General features: G+C 42.9%; 2 protein-coding genes across 2 annotated transcripts in view; one reads left to right on the forward strand and one right to left on the reverse strand.

The window, feature by feature from the left end:
* eipr1 (EARP complex and GARP complex interacting protein 1) overlaps positions 1-651 on the reverse strand; it is a 60588-nt gene extending 59937 nt beyond the window's left edge. Inside the window, exon 1 of the mRNA XM_055635256.1 lies at positions 478-651. Coding sequence (XP_055491231.1) covers positions 478-519 — 42 coding nt within the window. The 5' untranslated portion in view covers positions 520-651. The remainder of the gene's footprint in view (positions 1-477) is intronic.
* A 65-nt stretch (positions 652-716) lies between these two features.
* Positions 717-21029, forward strand: part of trappc12 (trafficking protein particle complex subunit 12) — an 82006-nt gene continuing 61693 nt past the window's right edge. Inside the window, 5 exon segments of the mRNA XM_055635255.1 lie at positions 717-826; positions 8385-9638; positions 15504-15620; positions 18673-18786; positions 19673-19811. Of these exon segments, the coding sequence (XP_055491230.1) occupies positions 8391-9638; positions 15504-15620; positions 18673-18786; positions 19673-19811 (1618 nt within the window). The 5' untranslated portion in view covers positions 717-826; positions 8385-8390.

Consider the following 21029-nt stretch of genomic DNA (forward strand, 5'->3'; position numbering starts at 1 on the left):
CATAACACTCTTGCTCTGGGATCTGTATATCGGCTCAACGAAACAGTCAGAGTTTCGTGTCGTAAGGAACTGCAGATGCTGGTTTACACCGAAGATAAGACACAAAATGCTGGAGTAACTCAGCGGGTCAGGCAGCATTTCTGGAAAAAAAGGAATAGGTGACGTTTTGGGTCGAGACCCTTCTTCGGACTGAAGCTTCGGCTCGGTGTCCTATGGAGTGACAGCAACTTATATTGCAGTGCATTTGCATCACTTGGTTGTTATTAGACGAGTTGTTATTAAAGACTTTGCATCGCGTCCTTGTCTAAAGATGGGTTTTACAGCCAACGAAGCGCGGTGGTCACTATGTGGCAATGAGAGAGGCACAGCAGCTTATTACGGGGCACATTCACCCCAAACTGCTGGCTCCGGCCTCACCGACCAGGATCCACCTTCACTTGGGTGTCGTCCAACCCCCACCCCCAAACCTCTGCCTACCTGGAATTCAAGCCCATAAATAACAGGCGCGTCGTCTTCCATCTCCTCTGCTTGTATTTCAAATAAACGTTGGGGGGGGAGGGCGGGAGAGCGGCAACAGAGAGATAAAATGAATTAAAACACACAATAAACAGCAACAATAACAAGCCTTTCAGGCCGCCGACTCTGACGGTTCGCGAAACGGACGCCGCGGCTTGCCGTCCGTGCGCTCTTCCTGCTGGAGCTGCGCATGCGGGGAGCGGAGGACAGGCCGGCTGGTGGCGGCGACGTCAGGTGAGGAAGCGCGAGCGAGCGCGGGTGGGCAACGGTCAACGGGGAACGGGCAACGGTCGCTGGGTCGCGAGGCGAGGTGAGGCCGCGCGGACCTGCCCCTGGCGACCCCACACCCTCACCCACCTCACCCTCGCCCCTCACCCCAACCACCTCACCCTCACCCACCCACACCCACACCCACCTCACCCTCGCCCCGCCCCACCCCACAACCACCTCACCCTCACCCACCCACACCCACACCCACCTCACCCCCCCCCACTCTCACCCCCCAACCCCCACCTCACACCCCCACTCACCCTCACCCCACACCCCACCCACCTCACCCTCGCCCCCCACCCACACTCACCCCCCACCCACACACCCACTTCACCCTCACCCTCACCCCTCACCTCACACCCACCCCTCACCCCCACCCACCTCACCCACACCCTGCACTACAAGGAATAAAGTCCTAGCCTGCTCAACTTCCCTCTATAGCGTAGGCCCTTGAGTCCTGCAGCATCCTCATAAATCTTCCCTGTACCTTTCCAGCTTAACAACATATTTCCTATAAAGGTGACCAAAACTGAACGCAATACTCTAATTGTGACCTCACCAATGTCTTGCACAACATGTTATTTTATACACCTATGTAAGATCACGCCTCGGCCTCTCGAGCTCCAAGGAATAGTTCTAGCTTGCATCTCTCTCTATAGCTCAGGTCCTCAACTCCTGGTAACATCCTCGTAAATCATTCCTGCACTCTTTCCAGCTTATCCTATAGCAGGGTTGATCGAAACAGAACAAAATACTCCTAATGCAGCTCACCAATGTCTTGAACAATGGTAACATAACATTCCAACTTCTAAACTTAATACCCTGGCCAATGCAGGCCAATGTGCCAAAAGTCACCTTTACTATTCTATCTACCTGTGACACTACTTTCTGGGAACTGTATACATTTAGATGTCTCTATTTTACAACACTCCCAGGACCCTACCATTCACTGTAAAGGTCCTGCACTGGTTTGACTTCTCAAAAAGATAACACCTCGCTCTTAAATGCATCGAACCTCATTGGGCATTCTTCAGCCCACTTGCCCTACTGAGCAGGATCCTTCTGTAATGAAATGTTAGCACAAGGAACTGCAGATGCAGGAATCTTCAATTGAACACAAGTGCTGGAAGAACTCAGCAGGTCAGGCAAATTATCTGGAGAACATGGAAAGGAGATGAGACTTGAAGAAGGGTCCTGACCTAAAACTTGGCGGCCTATGCATTTGTTCCAGAGATGCTGCCTGACCCACTGAGTTACTCTGGTACTTTGTGTTCTGCATTTGAAATATACTTCACCACCAAGCACTATAAGATACTCAGAGATAATATATATAAGCATCTGGATAAACAGGGTCTGATTAGGAACAGTCAACATGGATTTGTGCCTGGAAGGTCATGTTTGACTAATCTTCTTGAATTTTTTGAAGAGGTTACTAGGGAAATTGACGAGGGTAAAGCAGTGGATGTTGTCTATATGGACTTTAGCAAGGCCTTTGACAAGGTTCCTCATGGAAGGTTGGTTAAGAAGGTTCAACTGTTGGGTATAAATGCAGGAATAGCAAGATGGATTCAACAGTGGCTGAATGAGAGAAGCCAGAGGGTAATGGTGGATGGCTGTTTGTTCGGGTTGGAGGCAGGTGACTAGTGGGGTGCCTCAGGGATCTGTGTTGGGTCCTTTGTTGTTTGTCATGTACATCAATGATCTGGATGAAGGTGTGGTAAATTGGATTAGTAAGTATGCAGATGATACCAAGATAGGGGGTGTTGTGGATAATGAAGAGGATTTCCAAAGTCTACAGTGTGATTTAGGCCATTTGGAAAAATGGGCTGAAAGATGGCAGATGGAGTTTAATGCTGATAAATGTGAGGAGCTACACCTTGGCAGGACAAATCAAAATAGGACGTACATGGTAAATGGTAGGGAATTGAAGAATGCAGTTGAACAGAGGGATCTGGGAATAACCGTGCATAGTTCCTTGAAGGTGGAATCTCATATAGATAGGGTGGTAAAGAAAGCTTTTGGTATGCTAGCCTTTATAAATCAGAGCATTGAGTATAGAAGCTGGGATGTAATGTTAAAATTGTACAAGGCATTGGTGAGACCAAATCTGGAGTATGGTGTACAATGTTGGTTGCCCAATTATAGGAAGGATGTCAACAAAATGAGAGAGTACAGAGGAGATTTACTAGAATGTTGCCTGGGGTTCAACAACTAAGTTACAGAGATAGGTTGAATAAGTTAGATCTTTATTCTCTGGAGCGCAGAAGGTTAAGGGGGGACTTGATAGAGGTCTTTAAAATGATGAGAGGGATAGACAGAGTTGATGTGGACAAGCTTTTCCCTTTGAGAATAGGGAAGATTCAAACAAGAGGACATGACTTCAGAATTAAGGGACAGACGTTTAGGGGTAACATGAGGGGGAACTTCTTTACTCAGAGAGTGGTAGCGGTGTGGAATGAGCTTCCAGTGGAAGTGGTGGAGGCAGCTTCGTTGGTATCATTTAAAAGTAAATTGGATAGGCATATGGATGAGAAGGGAATGGAGGGTTATGGTATGAGTGCAGGCAGGTGGGACTAAGGGAAAAAAAGTTGTTCGGCACGGACTTGTGGGGCCGAGATGGCCTGTTTCCGTGCTGTAATTGTTATATGGTTATCATATGCTCATATGACATATCAAAGATATATCAAATGTAGGGCAAAAACAAAGAACTGCAAGTGCTGGTTTATATCAAAGATAGACACAAAGTGTTGGAGTAATTCAGTGGGTCATGCAGCATGTTTGGATAAAAAAGATGGGTGATGTTTCGGATTGGGACCCTTCAGACTCAAATTTAAGGCAGCCGCGTTGATTTAAAGTAATTGGGAGTATCAGTTAGGAATTGAAAAATGAATTGCCAATAATTAACATTTGTTGAAATCATAATCTAGGATTAAGTTATGTATTGTTTATGGTAACCCAGAGGTTTAGGGTTCGGATACCACAATGGCAACTTGTGAAATGTAACTCAGTAAGTTTGTGAACAGACTGGTGCCTGACGAAGTTACTGTCATCGTTGCTGTATTGTTGTAAAAATTCACTCATTCACACAAAACATCAGCAGGTCAGTCAGCATCTGTGGATTGAGAAGCAGAGGTAACGTACAAGGTTGAAAACCCATCATCTTTAAGTAAACCTTTTTCTGATTAAGCCAGTGTGGTTGCTATAAACTGCCAAGTGGTTCTGTCCCACTGAGTTACTCCAGCTTTTTGTGTCTTGTCTTCGGCTTTTCTTAAAGATGCCTCTTCTTCATAGATGTGAACAAGGTGGAAAACCATGGAATGAAAACGGTGTAAGAATTGCAATAAATGTTTGCAACATTTATTCAGTAATTATTGTGAACAATTCTGGTCACCCCATTACAGGAAGGATGTGGAGGCTTTGGTGAGGGTGCAGAAGAGGTTTACAGCCTGTATTTGAGATTATTAGATATTAGAGATTGGATAAAGTTAGATTGTTTTCTCTGAAATGTCTGAGGTTGAGGGAAGACCACTATAGAAGAATTATGGGAGGGATAGATGGGGAAGACAGTCTAAACTTATTTTCTCCAGGAGGGAAATGTCAACGACTAAAGGGCATAGCTTTAAGGTCGGAGAAAAGTTTAAAGGAGATGTGAGGGGCACGTTTTTTGCACAGAATGTGGTGGGTGCCTGGGACGCACTACCAAGGGTAGTGGTGGATGCAGATACGATTGACATTTAAGAAGCTTTTGGGCAGGCATCGGGATATGGAGGGATAAGGATCACATGCAAGTGGAGGAGATTTGTTTAACTTGGCACCATGTCCAGAGACATTGTGGGCTGAAGGGGCCAGGAGTTGATGTGGGAAGAAGAGGGTGAGGTGAAACAAGCTGTGCTGTTTTCAGGGTCCCAAAGTGCTGACTGACCACCATCTCTACTGTCACCATTCTGTTATTCTATAAATACAATCTTGCCGGTGTTCATTATGTCTGGAAACAAGAAATAATTATCCAATGTTTAAACAAAGAAACATGGAACTGAAGATGCTGATTTATAAATGAAGACACTGAGTGCAGGAGTAGCCTAGCAGCTCAGGCTGCACCTGAGGAGAACATGTTAAATGTTTGTATTGGGTTAATGATAATGCCGTAATTTATAAAAGGAAGCCCTGTCCTATGGTACGAGTTCATTCCAAGAGCTCTCCTGAGTTGCCCTGATTTGAACTCGGAGATTTACGGTAATGGTCACTCGTCGGTACTCGGGGCTCTCGTGGACATTTTTCAACATGTTGAAAAATCTTCACGGGTCTTCCCGTGCTTACCTGCCGTTAGCGAGTCTTCCCGAGTACCTACCGTTAGCGTTACGAGCCGCTAAGGGATGTCCCCGAGCTCCGATGTACCCGCTACGTTTATTCTCCGTGCTTACCACGAGTTTGATTTTTTTCTTTAACTCGGGAGAGCTCTTGGAATGAACTCGTACCGTGGGACAGGGCTTTAACAAAAGCTAAATTTACCTTTCTCAGATGTTAATACAATCATTTAAAAAAAAACAAAAAAACAATTGATAGTAGCCTGTAAATATGAATACCTGTCTGATATATACATTAACCACCAAGCTGTGATCAATGTTTATTGCCTGTATGATAATTTGTGTTTTCTAGATCAGGACCTAGAAGGATGTGCAGTATAACAGCTTGTGCTATCAGTTAACGTTTGAGGAATTAGTGGTATATTTGTTCTTTTGGATTTTTCCATCATTGTCAAATAGATAGTTGGCAGGTAGCAAAACTGACAAATCAAAAAAAAAAGTTTTGCAAATGGGCTAGCTTCTTTTGCATTTACTTCATTTAGAGTGTTTTAAACAATTAATTAAATCTATACCAAGGCTTTTGCCATTTCCCTGTGATTCTGAAAGCATATATCTCCTGCAGATACATCTACCACGTTAGTCAGATCGGGTGTTCAGGTGGTGCAATATGATTATGGTAAAATTCAATCATGCTTTGTGTAAAATATGCTGCTGGTTCTTAATATTTGTAAGTATGTAAAAAGAGAAGTTCTTAGAACACTAGACACAATGAACTGCAGCTGCTGATTTACAAATAAAAAGACACAGTGCTGGAGTAACTGGGTCAGGCAGCATCTCTGAATCCTAGCCATATTTTCCGGGGTTGGTGACTGACCTGCTTAGTTACTCCAGCACTTTGTCTTTTTTGTCCCGAGACGGGTGATCCCTTCCAAGGAAGAAAAATTGGAAGGTATTTCAACATTGCATTTCAAACAACCTACCATTGTAGTCTGGTTTTTAATCAAAGAACATTACAGTGGCTTGCAAAAGTATTCATACCCCTTGAACTTTTCCACATTTTGTCACGTTACAACCACAAACGTAAATGTATTTTATTGGGATTTTATGTGATAGACCAACACAAAGTGGCGCATAATTGTGAAGTGGAAGGAAAATGATACATGGTTTTCAAATTTTTTTACAAATAAAAAAACTGAAAAGTGTGGCGTGCAAAAGTATTTAGCCCCCTTTACTCTGATACCCCTAAATAAAATCCAGTGCAACCAATTGCCTTCAGAAGTCACCTAATTAGTAAATAGAGTCCACTTGTGTGTAATCTAATCTCAGTATAAATACAGCTGTTCTGTAAAGGCCTCAGAGGTTTGTTAGAGAACATTAGTGAACAAACAGCATCATGAAGCCCAAGGAGCACACCAGACAGGTCAGGGATAAAGTTGTGGAGAAGTTTAAAGGAGGGTTAGGTTATAAAAAAAATCCCAAGCTTTGAACATTTCATGGAGCACTGTTCAATCCATCATCCGAAAATGGAAAGAGTATAGCACAACTGCAAACCTACCAAGACATGGCCATCCACCTAAACTGACAGGCCGGGCAAGGAGAGCATTGATCAGAGAAGCAGCCATGGTAACTCTGGAGGAGCTGCAGAGATCCACAGCTCAGGTGGGAGAATCTGTCCACAGGACAACTATTAGTCTTGCACTCCACAAATCGGGCCTTGATGGAAGAGTGGCAAGAAGAAAGCCATTGTTGGGGGAAAAAAAGCCATAAGAAATCCCGTTTGCAGTTTGCCACAAGCCATGTGGGGGACACAGCAAACATGTGGAGGAAGGTGCCCTGGTCAGATGAGACCAAAATTGAAGTTTTTGGCCTAAATGCAAAACGCTATGTGTGGCGGAAAACTAACACTGCATATCACCCTAAACACACCATCCCCACTGTGAAACATGGTGGTGGCAGCATCATGCTGTGGGGATGCTTTTCTTCAGCAGGGACAGGGAAGCTGGTCAGAATTGATGGGAAGATGGATGGAGCCAAATACAGGGCAATCTTGGAAGAAAACCTGTTAGAGTCTGCAAAAGACTTGAGACTAGGGCGGAGGTTCACCTTCCAGCAGGACAACGACCCTAAACATACAGCCAGAGCTACAATGGAATGGATTAGATCAAAGCATATACATGTGTTAGAATGGCCCAGTCAAAGTCCAGACCTAAATCCAATTGAGAATCTCTGGCAAGACTTGAAAATTGCTGTTCACAGACACTCTCCATCCAATCTGACTGAGCTGAGCTATTTTGCAAAGAAGAATGGGCAAAAATTTCAGTTTCTAGATGTGCAAAGCTGGTAGAGACATACCCCAAAAGACTTGCAGCTGTAATTGCAGCGAAAGGTGGTTCTACGAAGTATTGTCTCGGGGGCTGAATACTTTTGCACGCCACACTTTTCAGTTTTTTATTTGTAAAAAAAATTTGAAAACCATGTATCATTTTCCTTCCACTTCACAATTATGCACCACTTTGTGTTGGCCTATCACATAAAATCCCAATAAAATACATTTACGTTTGTGGTTGTAACGTGACAAAATGTGGAAAAGTTCAAGGGGTATGAAAACCTTTGCAAGCCACTGTATGCGTCACGATGGAGATAATTTTTCTTTCTTAATCCACAAACATTTAAAACAAAATGGTTTGTAGGTACAAATGTGACATTTGTGTGTCAAGATGGTTTGTAGGTACAAATGTGACATTTGTGTGTCAAGAGTGTTTTATTGTCGTATGTCCCAGATAGAACAATGAAATTTTTACTTGCTGCAGCACAACAGAATATGTAATCTTAATAAATAATATAACAAAATCTCAGGAAAAAAAGAACAACCAATAACAGTGCAATAATAATAATAGTCTATCGTAGTTCATAGCTTTTGAGGTTGTTGCGTTTACTAGCCTGATGGCTGTAAGGAAGAAGCTGTTCCTGAACCTGGATGTTACAGTTCTCAGGCTCATGTACCTTCTTCCCGATGGCCATGGTGAGATGAGTGTGTGGCCAGGATGGTGTGGGTCTTTGATGATGTTGGCTGTCTTTTTGAGGCATTTGGACATTTGTGTGTCCAAAGTAAATCCCTTTTAAGAAATCACTAGAAGGAAAAATTAGTTAATTTAAGTTAGCCATTCCAAAAAATATTGCATTTGGGTTAAACACATACTAATGTTAATGTGTACATAATGTTTTGGCTATACTGTCCATAATGTAGCAACATTTAAATATGGAAAGTACTAAAATTGTGAATTTTGGTTGCAGGAAAAGATGGAAAATCTTCATTTCAGCTCTGAGGTTACAGATACCGTAACATTCCATATTGGTGAGGAGATGAATAAAGAGGGTGTGACAACGGTGCTCCAAGAATCCCAACCTCAACAACAGCAAATGCTGTTTGGAACAGAAAATATCGACCTCAGTGGTGATGCATTTGTATCTAAGCCCACAGATAAAATACCCGAGACCTGTCAGATGAATCTGATGGACAAGCTTAACGAACAGATGATGGAGAGTGTAATAATATCTGACTCACCGAGTAATAGTGAGGGTGATGTAGGAGACCTGGCAATCCTGCGTGACTGTGAAGAGGCTTTAGATATGGAATGTGGTGATGTTCGGTCAGTAGGTTCGCAGAAGGAGGATTATAAAGAGGCTTCTGCTGAAGAGAACCAACCTCTTACACCTATTATCAATACTAATGATGACAGGACTCCAACACAGGAAGAAATGTCTGCCCCACAGAATCTGGAGCTTGCAGTCGAATCAGAAGAAGAGCTTCAAGTAACAACAGAAAGTCTTGAAAATGGACAAGATGGCCAAGTTGAATTCAAATTGCAGGAGAAACAAGGTCCAATGTCATTAGAAACTCTTTTGGCAAAGGATGAAAATCTACCAGTATGCAATATTTTTAATCAGGACAAGCAAGCGAAAGACCAGATTATTACTCCTTTGAAAGCAGATGGCTATGAACCTCAGATGGTAAAATCTCCTAGTTTTGGAACAATTATTGATACTCCAAGTAAGCCACCACTATTTGGAGTTCATCCTAGCCCTAGCCTAAGCAAATTTTTCACAGATGATGCCAGTTCAAGTTCATCGGCAGCTGAATTTTTTGACTCCTTTACATCAACATCTTTTATTTCTGTTAGTAATCCAAATGCTAGTGCTTCAGTACCTGATCGATTGTCCTCACTTTCTAGTCCAGTGTTGGTCAGTCCTTCCAACTCCACAAGCCAAACTTTCATTGTAAGAAATAGTGTAGCACCTTCAGCGTCATCTTCTGAAATACCTCTGTCGCCCAAGCCCTTCACTCAGCTCCAAGCAGCATTTGCAGGAAATGATGATCCCTTTGCAACAGCACTGAACATGAGTGAGGTAGACAGACGGTATGATGCTTGGCTTCCATCTGAAGAGACTAGGAAAATCCTAATTTCTGTAGCTACGCAACAGTTCAACACAGTTTTTATTGACAAGGAAAGATTAACCATGCCTGGCCTGAAGTTTGACAACATACAAGTAAGTGAGTTTCGTTGTTCTAAAAAAAAAACTGGGCAGTTGTTTATTTTACAATATTTCTGATATTGAGACATGCAAAGATGTGGCATGCATTTAACGAGGAATAAATAGTGATTTTTTTTTTGTAAGAATATAAATACTAGATGTGTTCCTGAAAAAGATCTTGGCTGTATCGATTTACAACTGGCTTGCTGATAGGAGACAGAACCTGATAGTGGTAGGACCATATTCATGCAGGAGATCGGTGACCAGCGGAGTTCCACCGGGATCTCTGCTGAGACTGCTGCTGTTTGTCATGGCTATCAATTACTCGGACCTAAATATTGAAAGGTTGGTTAATAAGTTTGCAGATGACACCAAGATTGCTGGGGTCGCAAATGTGAGAAAGGCTGTCAAAGTATACCGTGGAATATCGATCAATTGCATAAATGGGCAGGGAAGTAGCAGATGGAGTTTAATCTGAGCAAGTGTGAGGCGTTGCACTTTGGGAGGTCACGTGTAAGGGGAAAATATACATTTAAGGGCATAACCCTTAACAGCATTGATGTAAAGAGTGATTTTGCGGTCCAAATCTATCTCCTTGAAAGTGACAACACAAGTAGAGTGATAATGAAAGCATGCTTGCTTCCATAGGTCAAGGCATTAAGTATTAGAGTCAATAAGTCTGATGCTGATTTATGTAACTTTGGTCCGGCCATATTTGGAGTATTGTGTGCAGTTCTGGTCACCCCATTACAGGAAGGATGTGGAGGCCGTGGAAAGGGTGCAGATGAGGTTTACCAGAATAATGCCTGGATTAGGGGTATTAGCTACAGATTTGGATTTGTTTTCTTTGGAACGCTGAAGGTTGCAGAAAGAATAGAAAAATAGAAAAAATAAAAAAGAATATAAAAATCAAATATCGAGGGCATAACCTTTAGGTGAGAAGGGCAAAGTTAATTTGGGGGGCAAGAGTTTTACATAGATAAAGGTAAGTGCTGAAACATGTTGACGGGTGTGATGGATGAAGCAGATATGTTGGTAGCATTTAAAAGACCTTTAGTTGGGTCCATGCATATACAGGGAATGGAGGGATACGGGTCATATGCAGGTAGACAATTGATGGTCTTTGCACCATGTTCGGTACAGACATTGATACCCACGTGGCCCGTTCTTGTGCTGTACTGTTGTATGTTCATTACTGGTGCATTTAGTGAAGTGTATGAGAGAATAGGACTTGCACTAAACATTTGCAAAATGTGATCCTCGGTGGCACTACAGTGCCTCCCACCAATAAAGGTCCACGCGATACCCTGGAAAATGTGGGTCACTTCCCATATCTCTAGCCACCTGAACGAAAGCAGACATGTGATGAACGTTGCTACCATCCATCATGTGTCAGCATAATCCTTGGCCAACTGAGGAAAATAATGCTTGAAGATCTGGACCTCAAACCTTGCAGAGGGCTCTGGTCTATAGGATATTAATGATTGTGCCACCCTGTACTAGCTGTGGACTGCATCCAGTAAAGCGCAAGAGAAATGCCATCAGTGCAATCCCACAAAATCCTCCTAACTCATCAATCGGATAAGCAAACTCTCCTAGGTCAATATTTGTGGATTGTGACCCCACTTACACTTAGTCAGCCTCAAATGAGAAGCCATGATAGTCACATTCCTGACAGCACAATAGGCCTCAGGTCTCTGTCATGGCAAAGAATGACAATGTCATGGCATGAGGATAGAATAAATAATTCATTGACATTCTTAATTTGTGCTTTGAAAAAATGTAACTTCCCCACTGAATTCATGGCAAATGTCAAACTGAAAATGGAGCAAAAATGACTGGGTGATTTTTATTTTGGTGGAATTTGAGGGACTGTTGGGAGCAAGCAAAAACCCAATCAAATGTCTAGGTACCTACCTGATCTCCCAGTTGCTCATCACTTCAACTCCCCCTCCCATTCCTAGTCTGACCTTTCTGTCCTGGGTCTTCTCCAATGTCAGAGTGAGGCCCAGGGCAAATCGGAGGATCAGCACCTCATATTTTGTTTGGGTAGCTTTCACTCCAGCGGTATGAACATTGACTTCTCTAACTTCAAATAGCCCTTGCCAGGGCTGCCAACATTGGGTGAGAATTGGGAGTGAAAAATTGTGAGAGATCAAGCCTGAGGGAGCATAGCGACCAGGGGGGGAGGGGGGGGGACACAGGGGGGGATCCCCCCCCCCCCCCCCCCTCCAATGGTACGGAGCTTTTGCATTTATCAGCTTGAAATTGTGCGATCTGGTCCATACTGTAGCAAATCTTTTAACTTGCACTTGAATGCACCATTTATGCTTTAAATTGGTTTAGCTACGAATAAGGTTAGGCTACATTACATTCCTAATTACATTCCGCAGTAGAGCCAGGCTTTGATCAACAGGTGCAGCACATGAATGATCTTAGTATATTCATGTATGGAAATCAGATTATAATCAAGCACTTGGCCCATGTTGACCAACCTGGGTCTCACTGCACACCTGGTACTACTCCTGACCTTGACTCCAGTTGCATACCTTCTCTCATTCCTGACCCTGAGTCCAGCCTTGCACCTAGCCCCCTATTCTACCCTTCTACCCTGATCATAGCTGCTTACCTGCTTGGGTTCCCATTGCTGAACACTCCTATTGTCCCAGCTTTTCCAGATCTTGACACTGTACTATTCCAGACCTTGACTCTGGATGTACACTTGGCCTTGCTCCTAGCCCCTCTGCTCTGACAATATATCTGGCCCACACATAAAGCCCCATATGTGATCATATTGGACTGAACCTATTACGTTCAAGTCTGAAGAAGGGTCTCAACCTGAAATCTATCGGGGCCGACTCTCGCTCTCCCTCCCTCTCAGGTCCACTCTCTCACTCTCCCCCCCTCTCGGGGCCGACTCTCTCACTCGCCCTCCCTCTCGGGGCCCACACTCTCACTCTCCCTCCCTCTCGGAGCCGACTCTCCCTCCCTCTCGGAGCCAAAGATCATAGAGCTCCTTTGCTCGGGGCTGACTCTCTCTTTCTCTCGGGGCCCATGGCTCGGCGGCTAAACACAGCATTTTGTTCACTGCCCCATATCTCGACCAAAGATGATAGAAAGGAGCTGTGAACTGCGCTGTGATGTGCTGTTGAGGAGTGGGAGGGTTTTGGGGGGCCAGTCGGTTCTATGATCTACGCTCTATGATCTTTGGTTTTGCCACGCTCACTCAATGCGCTTGTTCTGAGATTCTGGATGTCTGAGATCTTTAGAAGAAGAGAAAAATATGCTTGCTGGCCGGATAATTTTGGGTTATGAAGCATGTCTTGCCAAAAAAGTGGAGGGGCTGCAGCCCATGGGTATTCGTTTTGAAATTCTCGTTGATCACAGAATTTCTCACGACGAGAGTGAGAAATTCTGTAATCAGTGTGAGAGCGTGAGAATTGGGCAAAATGCATGAGTCTCACGCTCAATGCGTGAGAGTTGGCAGCCCTGCCTTGCTTTCCCTCTCTCTCCATCCCCTCCCCTTCCCAGTTCTCCCACTAGTCTTACTGTATCCGACTACATTCTATCTCTGTCCCGCCCACTGCCCTGACATCAGTCTGAAGAAGGTCTCGATCTGAAACGGCACCATTCCTTCTCCAGAGATGCTGAGTTACTCCAGCATTTTGTGTCTGCCCAGGCACACCATCTCCCATATCATCAATCCTACTGCCCCCATCCCCAACCTGCCCCCTCCTTTCACCCTTCTTGGCAGCATATGCAGGCCCCACGCTGATCTCGAATCATCTCAGAAACCATGGTACCCCAGTGAAAGCATGTTATCCTGTATCCTGAGAGGCTGTAAGTTATCTGATGGGCCTAATCAATAGTGAGGCAATTGATCCTGATTTTCAGCATTCTGACAGATAATTTAAATGCATTAAAGTGTTTTTAGGAATGGGATTAATTAAAATAACTAAAAACATAAATGGTCTTTGTTTTTAAACATTACAAATACATCCGTGACCCAGTCAGTATTCAAATAAAATACAATTATAGGAAAGGGACACGGAGTAAAGCATTTAATTATTTTAATATTTTTAAATTATGTATTATGGGGTTTTTTTTTAATTTGGATTTTATACAAATAATAAAGCATATTATAATTCTGTATGCAGTTCTTTCCTGTATAACAACTTAAGATAACCATAACAATAACAATTACAGCACGGAAACAGGCCATCTCGACCCTTCTAGTCCATGCCGAACACATAATCTCCCCTAGTCCCATATACCTGCACTCAGACCATAACCCTCCATTCCCTTCCCATCCATATAACTATCCAATTTATTTTTAAATGATAAAAACGAACCTGCCTCCACCACCTTCACTGGAAGCTCATTCCACACAGCTACCACTCTCTGAGTAAAGAAGTTCCCCCTCGTGTTACCCCTAAACTTCAGTCCCTTAATTCTCAAGTCATGTCCCCTTGTTTGAATCTTCCCTACTCAGTGGGAAAAGCTTTTCCTCGTCAACTCTGTCTATCCCTCTCATCATTTTAAAAACCTCTATCAACTCCCCCCTTAACCTACTGCGCTCCAAAGAATAAAGCCCTAACTTGTTCAACCTTTCTCTGTAACTTAGTTGCTGAAACCCTGGTAACATTCTAGTAAATCTCCTCTGTACTCTTACTATTTTGATGACATCCTTCCTAAAAATAGGCGACCAAAATAGTACACGATACTCCAGAATTGGCCTAACCAATGCCTTGTACAATTTTAACATTACATCCCAACTTCTATACTCAAAGCTCTGATTTATAAAGGCCAGCACACCAATAGCTTTCTTTACCACCCTATCTACATGAGATTCCACTTTCAGGGAACTGTGCACAGTTATTCCCAGATCCCTCTGTTCACGTACATTCTTCAATTCCCTACCATTTACCATGTACGTCCTATTTTGATTTGTCCTGCCAAGATGTAGCACCTCACACTTATCAGCATTAAACTCCATCTGCCATCTTTCAGCCCACTCTTCCAACTGGCATAAATCTCTCTGTAGACTTTGAAACTCTACTTCATTACCCGCAACCCCACCTATCTTAGTATCATCTGCATACTTACTAATCCAATTTACCACACCATCATCCAGATCATTGATGTACATGACAAACAACAGTGGACCCAACACAGATCCCTGTGGCACCCCACTCGTCACTGGCCTCCAACCTGACAAACAACCATCCACCATTACTCTCTGGCATCTCCCATTCAGCCACTGTTGAATCCATCTTGCTATTCCTGCATTTATACCCAACCATTGAACCTTCTTAACCAACCTTCCATGAGGAACCTTGTCAAAGGCCTTACTGAAGTCCATATACACAACATCCACTGCTTTACCCTCATCAATTTCCCGAGTAACATCTTCAAAAAATTGAAGAAGATTAGTTAAACATGACCTTCCAGGCACAAATCCATGTTGACTGTTCCTAATCAGACCCTGTTTATCCAGATGCTTATATATATTATCTCTAAGATGAAAAACTAAATACAATTGCGCCACAAGTCAGGAGAATTTATTGTAGCATTACACGTTTACATTGGTTATTTTCCTTCCAAATGTGCACCCTTGAATTTTTCAGTTGAGAAGAAATTAATGAAGGTGAAAGATCAACATTACTATAGATATGTAAGGATCATTGATGTGCATTTGATTGTGTTCAGCTGGGTTGATCTTTAATGGCTTATAAATTATTGGAAATAATTCCAAACAGATTTGCTGTTTTGTTTGTGTGTCATAAAACATTGGCTAGTTTAGGTGGACGTTTAAAAAAAATCTGCTTAGTCTGCCACAGTGGCTCATAAATCAAACTGGATTTGCTTTGATCCTTTCAGGGTGATGCTGTCAAGGAAGTAATGTTGCGGTTTATGGGAGAACAGGCTGCAATGAAGAGACAAGCTTTGACTGCAAATGCTGTAGAGCAATCCTTTGTGGGGCTCAAGCAATTAATAGTAAGTAAAGTTTTTTCCATGGTCATAGTAGACAAATAAAATATTCTCATGGTTGGCTTGTTTGCTTGAAAATGTACAGAAGGGAAGGAATCCCAATGGGCCAGCCATTTAATAAAAATCCATAGGCTGATCTATGGGTGGATATACCTGTCACTAGGAAATTCCCACGTGAAAAATGTAGTGCGACCTTCTGCTCAGAAGAGCACTTCAATGATGCCTGGTTGGACTGGGTAGAACTGACTTTCCAGCTCTCATTGGACCTATTCACATGAATAGGAGAAATTGGCTGCAGAAAGGTATGTATATTTAATTTGATATAATTGTTGCCTTAATTAAGTAATTTTTACGTGTAGTATCTTAATAATTTGGGGGATGTGGATGGCACCAGCAATGTTGGCATTTATTGTCTCCACCTGATTTTACTTAATCAGGGAAGACAGGCTCAAATGCGAAGGCTGATTGGTTATTCTTAAACTTTTAAATAATTTTAGCTTTTAGATTTCTGACTGGTACTGAGTGATTATGAATGCAGAGATATTAGCAAATATTAAAATGGTGGGTCTGAAGATGGGTGAGCAAGACCAGGATTTCGCTGGTGTAAACTGTTCTTGAATAAAAGTAGTTAGGAATGTTATGCTTTCATTCCTGTTCTCCTTAAAGCCAGCTCTCCATTATTACCACTCTATCCTAATCACATGTACTCACTTTCATAACATCTTTCAGTGTATTACACAAATGCATTTCAAATCTTCTTGGCCCTCCTCCTCTATGACTCTCTCAAATCATTCCTTTTTCTGAATTACTCTTTGTGCTAATGCTGTTTGCCTTCACCCATCCTCTGTGCAACCTGATTCTCCCCAGTGCACTATCCTGGTTTTCTTTATCCAGAATGGGATTGGATTGGATAGACTGGCTTGAGAGGGTAACCTGATTGCAGATAAATTTAATAGGATAGACATGGAGAAATTCAAAGGTTCAATTATTGTCACATACACCAATTGGTGTAGTGAAATTCGAGTTGCCATTGCAGCACATTAATAAGAATACAACATAACATTATAAAGGAGTTTAACATTAAACATAAAAAAACATCCCCCCACAATGGTTCCCACTGTGAGGGAAAGCACAAAGTCCAGTCCCCATCTCCTTGTCCACCCATAGTCGGGCCTACTGAGGTCGCAGCTACGGCGGCCCGATGTTTCAGGCCCGTCTCGCCGGGTAATGGTGGGGAGAACCCTCTCAAAGGCTTAGGATACCTGGAGACTGCGGCTTCTAAGCCAACAGGCCGCGCTGAACGGAGCTCCACCACTGGCGATCTCGCCGAAAGATCCCAGGCTCCGCAATGTCAAAGTCAGCGCCGCCGGCCGCGGCTGGCCGCTCCACAGACCCGCAGCTCCGCGATGTTCAATCGGCGGACCCAGCACACCGGAGATCCAGCGCGGCGGCCCGGGCAGGTTCATTCCAATTGTGATATGAGACGATCAATGTAAGCCTGTCATCCAGAGATTGCCTCCACATTCAAACCACATGTTTATTGAAACAAGTATTATAGATGAGGTGAAGGTAGACACAAATGCTGGAGAAAATGCTGACTTTCTCCAGCATTTTTGTCTACCTTCGATTTTCCAGCATCTGCAGTTCCTTCTTAAACATTATGGATGAGGTGAAATGGGATTAATGCAAGAGGGTGAAAGAAATGTTGATACTTCTGCACAGAGAAGAAAGGGGGAGGCTTGTGAAGTTACCTTTTTTTATTTTAAATGTAAATCTTGGCAAATTGCTGAAGTCACACTTAGTGATAGACAAATATTCTGGAGAAACTCAGCGGGTGAGGCAGCACCTATGGAGCGAAGGGAATAAAGCAACGTTTCGGGTCGAGACCCTTCTTCACACTTAGTGATGCTCAGTTCCATTTGCATAGAATCAGGCATCTCCATATTTCTCACCAAATCACACCCTTTACTAACATTTCCATTTCCCCTTCCAGCTGGAGCTTCCTCTCGAACAGAATAGCAGAAAATGTATCACCTTATGGACACTTTCAAGAATGAGAAAAGCTTGAAGGCAATAAAGCCTTTTTAACTGTCCTTTTCTTGAATTTTTTTTTCAAAGGCATTAAAGATGAGATTTTCCTAAACTGTTATAACTGATCATTGTAAGTGATGCTCCCAAGATTTGTACATGGACTAAATACTTGAACAAATATACCACCGGGACTACCATTCTCTAGTAAAGTTCAGTCATTGCCTTTGAGTGAAAGGGGAAAATATGGATGGAACAATAATATGAGTCCCGATGAAAACAAAATTAAAAAAATTGCAAATGGTGGAAATATAAAATTAAAAAAAACAATAAAATGCTGGAAATGCTCAAGGTCGGGCTGCATCTATGAGAAAATAAACAAAGTTAACCTTTCGGGTCAAGGAATCTTTGTTCTGCTGTGATATGGGATCAGCTTCTTATTTCTTTCCCCTTTTTTGTTCCACTGAGAGTGGAGCACTTGCCAGTCTGACCTATTGGGTGTGTCATCCAGCTCTGCTTTTGCGACTCCTACATTCTTTTGTCTGTTCTTTGTCTGTCACCCTTGGTTTTACCCTGTCATCTAAACAACGTTATTATGGTCCTTCCCTGTTTTGACAGAGGGTCTTTGGCCTGAAACTAAATCTGTTTCATTTCCCACAGATGCAACTTGACCTGAGTACTTCCAGCACGTTCTGTTTTTGAGCCCAATAGATGCTCTTGAGAACCTTTATAATAAATCGTGACATAAGTATACTTTGATTGCCAATACAATGATGTCTAAATTGTTCTCGTAGAGATCTTCTTATTTTTGATTTAATTGGAACTGGCTTCTCCAGTACTGCAACATCCCACTATGCTGCCTTTACCAGGAATCTGGAATGTTTAATTGACAACGTTGAATTCGGTTCACCTTTTAACATTCCTGTTTGAAGACTTTGCATATTTATCCTGAATTAAATTTGGTGATAGAATTACATTCAAACTATTAAAAGCAATTGGTGAATTGATAATTTAATTTTCTTTGCAACAGAATACTAAAAATTGGCGCGCTGCTGTTGATCTCTGTGGTAGATTACTGACAGCACACGGTCAAGGCTACGGAAAAAGTGGTCAACCAACAAACCACACGACAGATTCTGTGCAAGTAGGTGATTGTGCAATTTTTTAATTTGCTCTCTAATCCTCTGGAATTATTGCTTAGCTGCGGATCAGTAAACATTAGTTTTAAATAATGTACTGTATTTCCTGGCAATGAAGAGGCTATTTTTTACCCAAAAATAAGGCACGAAAATTATACGCATACGTCTTGGAGACCGAAGGTTGGTTTGTTATCCAAGAAAGATACTTGGCTATCCCTCAGTACAGCAACATCAAGAACGATGTTCTGGATGCGGAGCGACCGCATTGTGGCCGGGGAGTGTAGCTTTGGTGGCTGTGAGTGGCCGCCGGGACCAGACAGCCGAACCGGCCGCCACCTCAGTGCCTTCTGGCGGCCTGCCCGCCAGTCAGCCACTGTGCCCTTTGGCACAGGCACAACCGGTGGAGTTGGTGGTTGGCGGGTGATTGGCGGATAGCTCCTGCACAGAAGGCTGGCTGCTTCGTCCCGGTCTCCTCTCCCTCTCCTTCCCTCTCTCCCTCTCCTCCCCTCTCCTCCCCTCTCCTCCCCTCTCCTCCCCTCTCCTCCCCTCTCCTCCCCTCTCCTCCCCTCTCCTCCCCTCTCCTCTCCTCCCCTCTCCTCCCCCTCCCCCTTTTTATTTAGATTTTGATGCTAAACATTAAAAATTTTAGAAATTTGGGATGAGCAGACTTGGTTTTACGCTGCACTCATTTACCTGTTCCTGATTTTGGAGTTGAATAGCAATCTGGATTAAAAATATGCTCCGCTAGATTCCAGTTGTGGAGCTTCTGAATTAACTCTATGTACAACAGAGGAAGTCTGATTTCAAAATGTCAATTTTTAAACAATTTTGGGTGATAGGTATAATTTAATATGGTGCAAACAAATTACATTAATATGTTCATTCTTACAGCTGTGGTTTGTGCGACTAGCCTTGTTGATGAAGCTGAGTTTATTCCAAAATGCTGAGATGGAATTTGAGTCATTCGGGAACCTCGATCAGCCAGACTTGTACTACGAATACTATCCTCATGTGTATCCTGGACGCAGAGGTCAGTTTTTTTAACATTTTTTTCAAATTTAATGCTTGTTGGACTAAATAATGTAATTTAATACAGAAAGCAGAGAAGTACATCTATCTTAAATGTTTGTATTTTCCTTGAAATGTAACAAAAAAGGTCAACTCTTATTTACATTCAAAGTATATTTTCCCAAGGAAGTAAAATTTCTGACATAGCTTTTGCGTAGATGGGGCCTGTCTATCCCCCGCTCCCTGTCTATCCCCCGCTCCCTGTCTATCCCCCGCTCCCTGTCTATCCCCCGCTCCCTGTCTATCCCCGGCTCCCTGTCTAGCCCCGGCTCCCTGTCTAGCCCCGGCTCCCTGTCTAGCCCCGGCTCCCTGTCTAGCCCCGGCTCCCTGTCTAGCCCCCCGCTCCCTGTCTATCCCCCCGCTCCCTGTCTAGCCCCCGCTCCCTGTCTAGCCCCCGCTCCCTGTCTAGCCCCGGCTCCCTGTTTAGCCCGGCTCTCCCTCTATCCCCCCTTCCCTCCCTCTCCACCCAGCCCTTTCTATATCCAATGCATCTTTTCTCAATCAAATAATTAATAATTAAACTTCGTACAGGATAAGTTTAGGTGCCATTTACGTTGTAAGAATGTAAGAAATGGAAGCCGAAGTGGAGGATCATCCCCTCAAGCTTGCTCAATCATTCAGCAAGCTAATGGATGATCTGCCATTATTTTCCCATCCTGTCCCTATATTCCTTTGATTCCTTTATAATAGAGACATTTTAGATTTTCATTTTGAATTCACTGAATGAGTTGGTGTCTTCAACCTTCTGGTTAGAGTATACCATAGATTCATGATTCTGCTGTTGAAATTCTAATCCTAAAAACCACTTATTTTGAAACTGATGTTCTAATCTCCTAAACTAAACAAGTTACTGTCTGCTCATTCTCTACTATTTTTTTTAATCTTTTATGGTGACCTTTTAAATCCACCTCTCATTCTTTTAAATTCTAGAGAATTTAGTTTGGCTTGCATAAAAGCTTGTCATAGGGCAACTCGGATCAATCATTAAAACATTTTAACAGGATAAAATAGATTGGGCTGATAGGAGTTAAAAAATATGCACTGACAGTAACCTTAAGCAAACCTGATTTGAGTTAGAACAGATATTTTTAATTTAAAAATGAACCTGAGAATTGCTGCTGGGATTTTTTTACTTGTTTCAGCAGCAATCTCTTCCCCTTGTCATATTTAGCAAGCCTCA

Source organism: Leucoraja erinacea, chromosome 5 (assembly GCF_028641065.1).
Source record: "Leucoraja erinacea ecotype New England chromosome 5, Leri_hhj_1, whole genome shotgun sequence".
NCBI lineage: Eukaryota > Metazoa > Chordata > Chondrichthyes > Rajiformes > Rajidae > Leucoraja > Leucoraja erinaceus.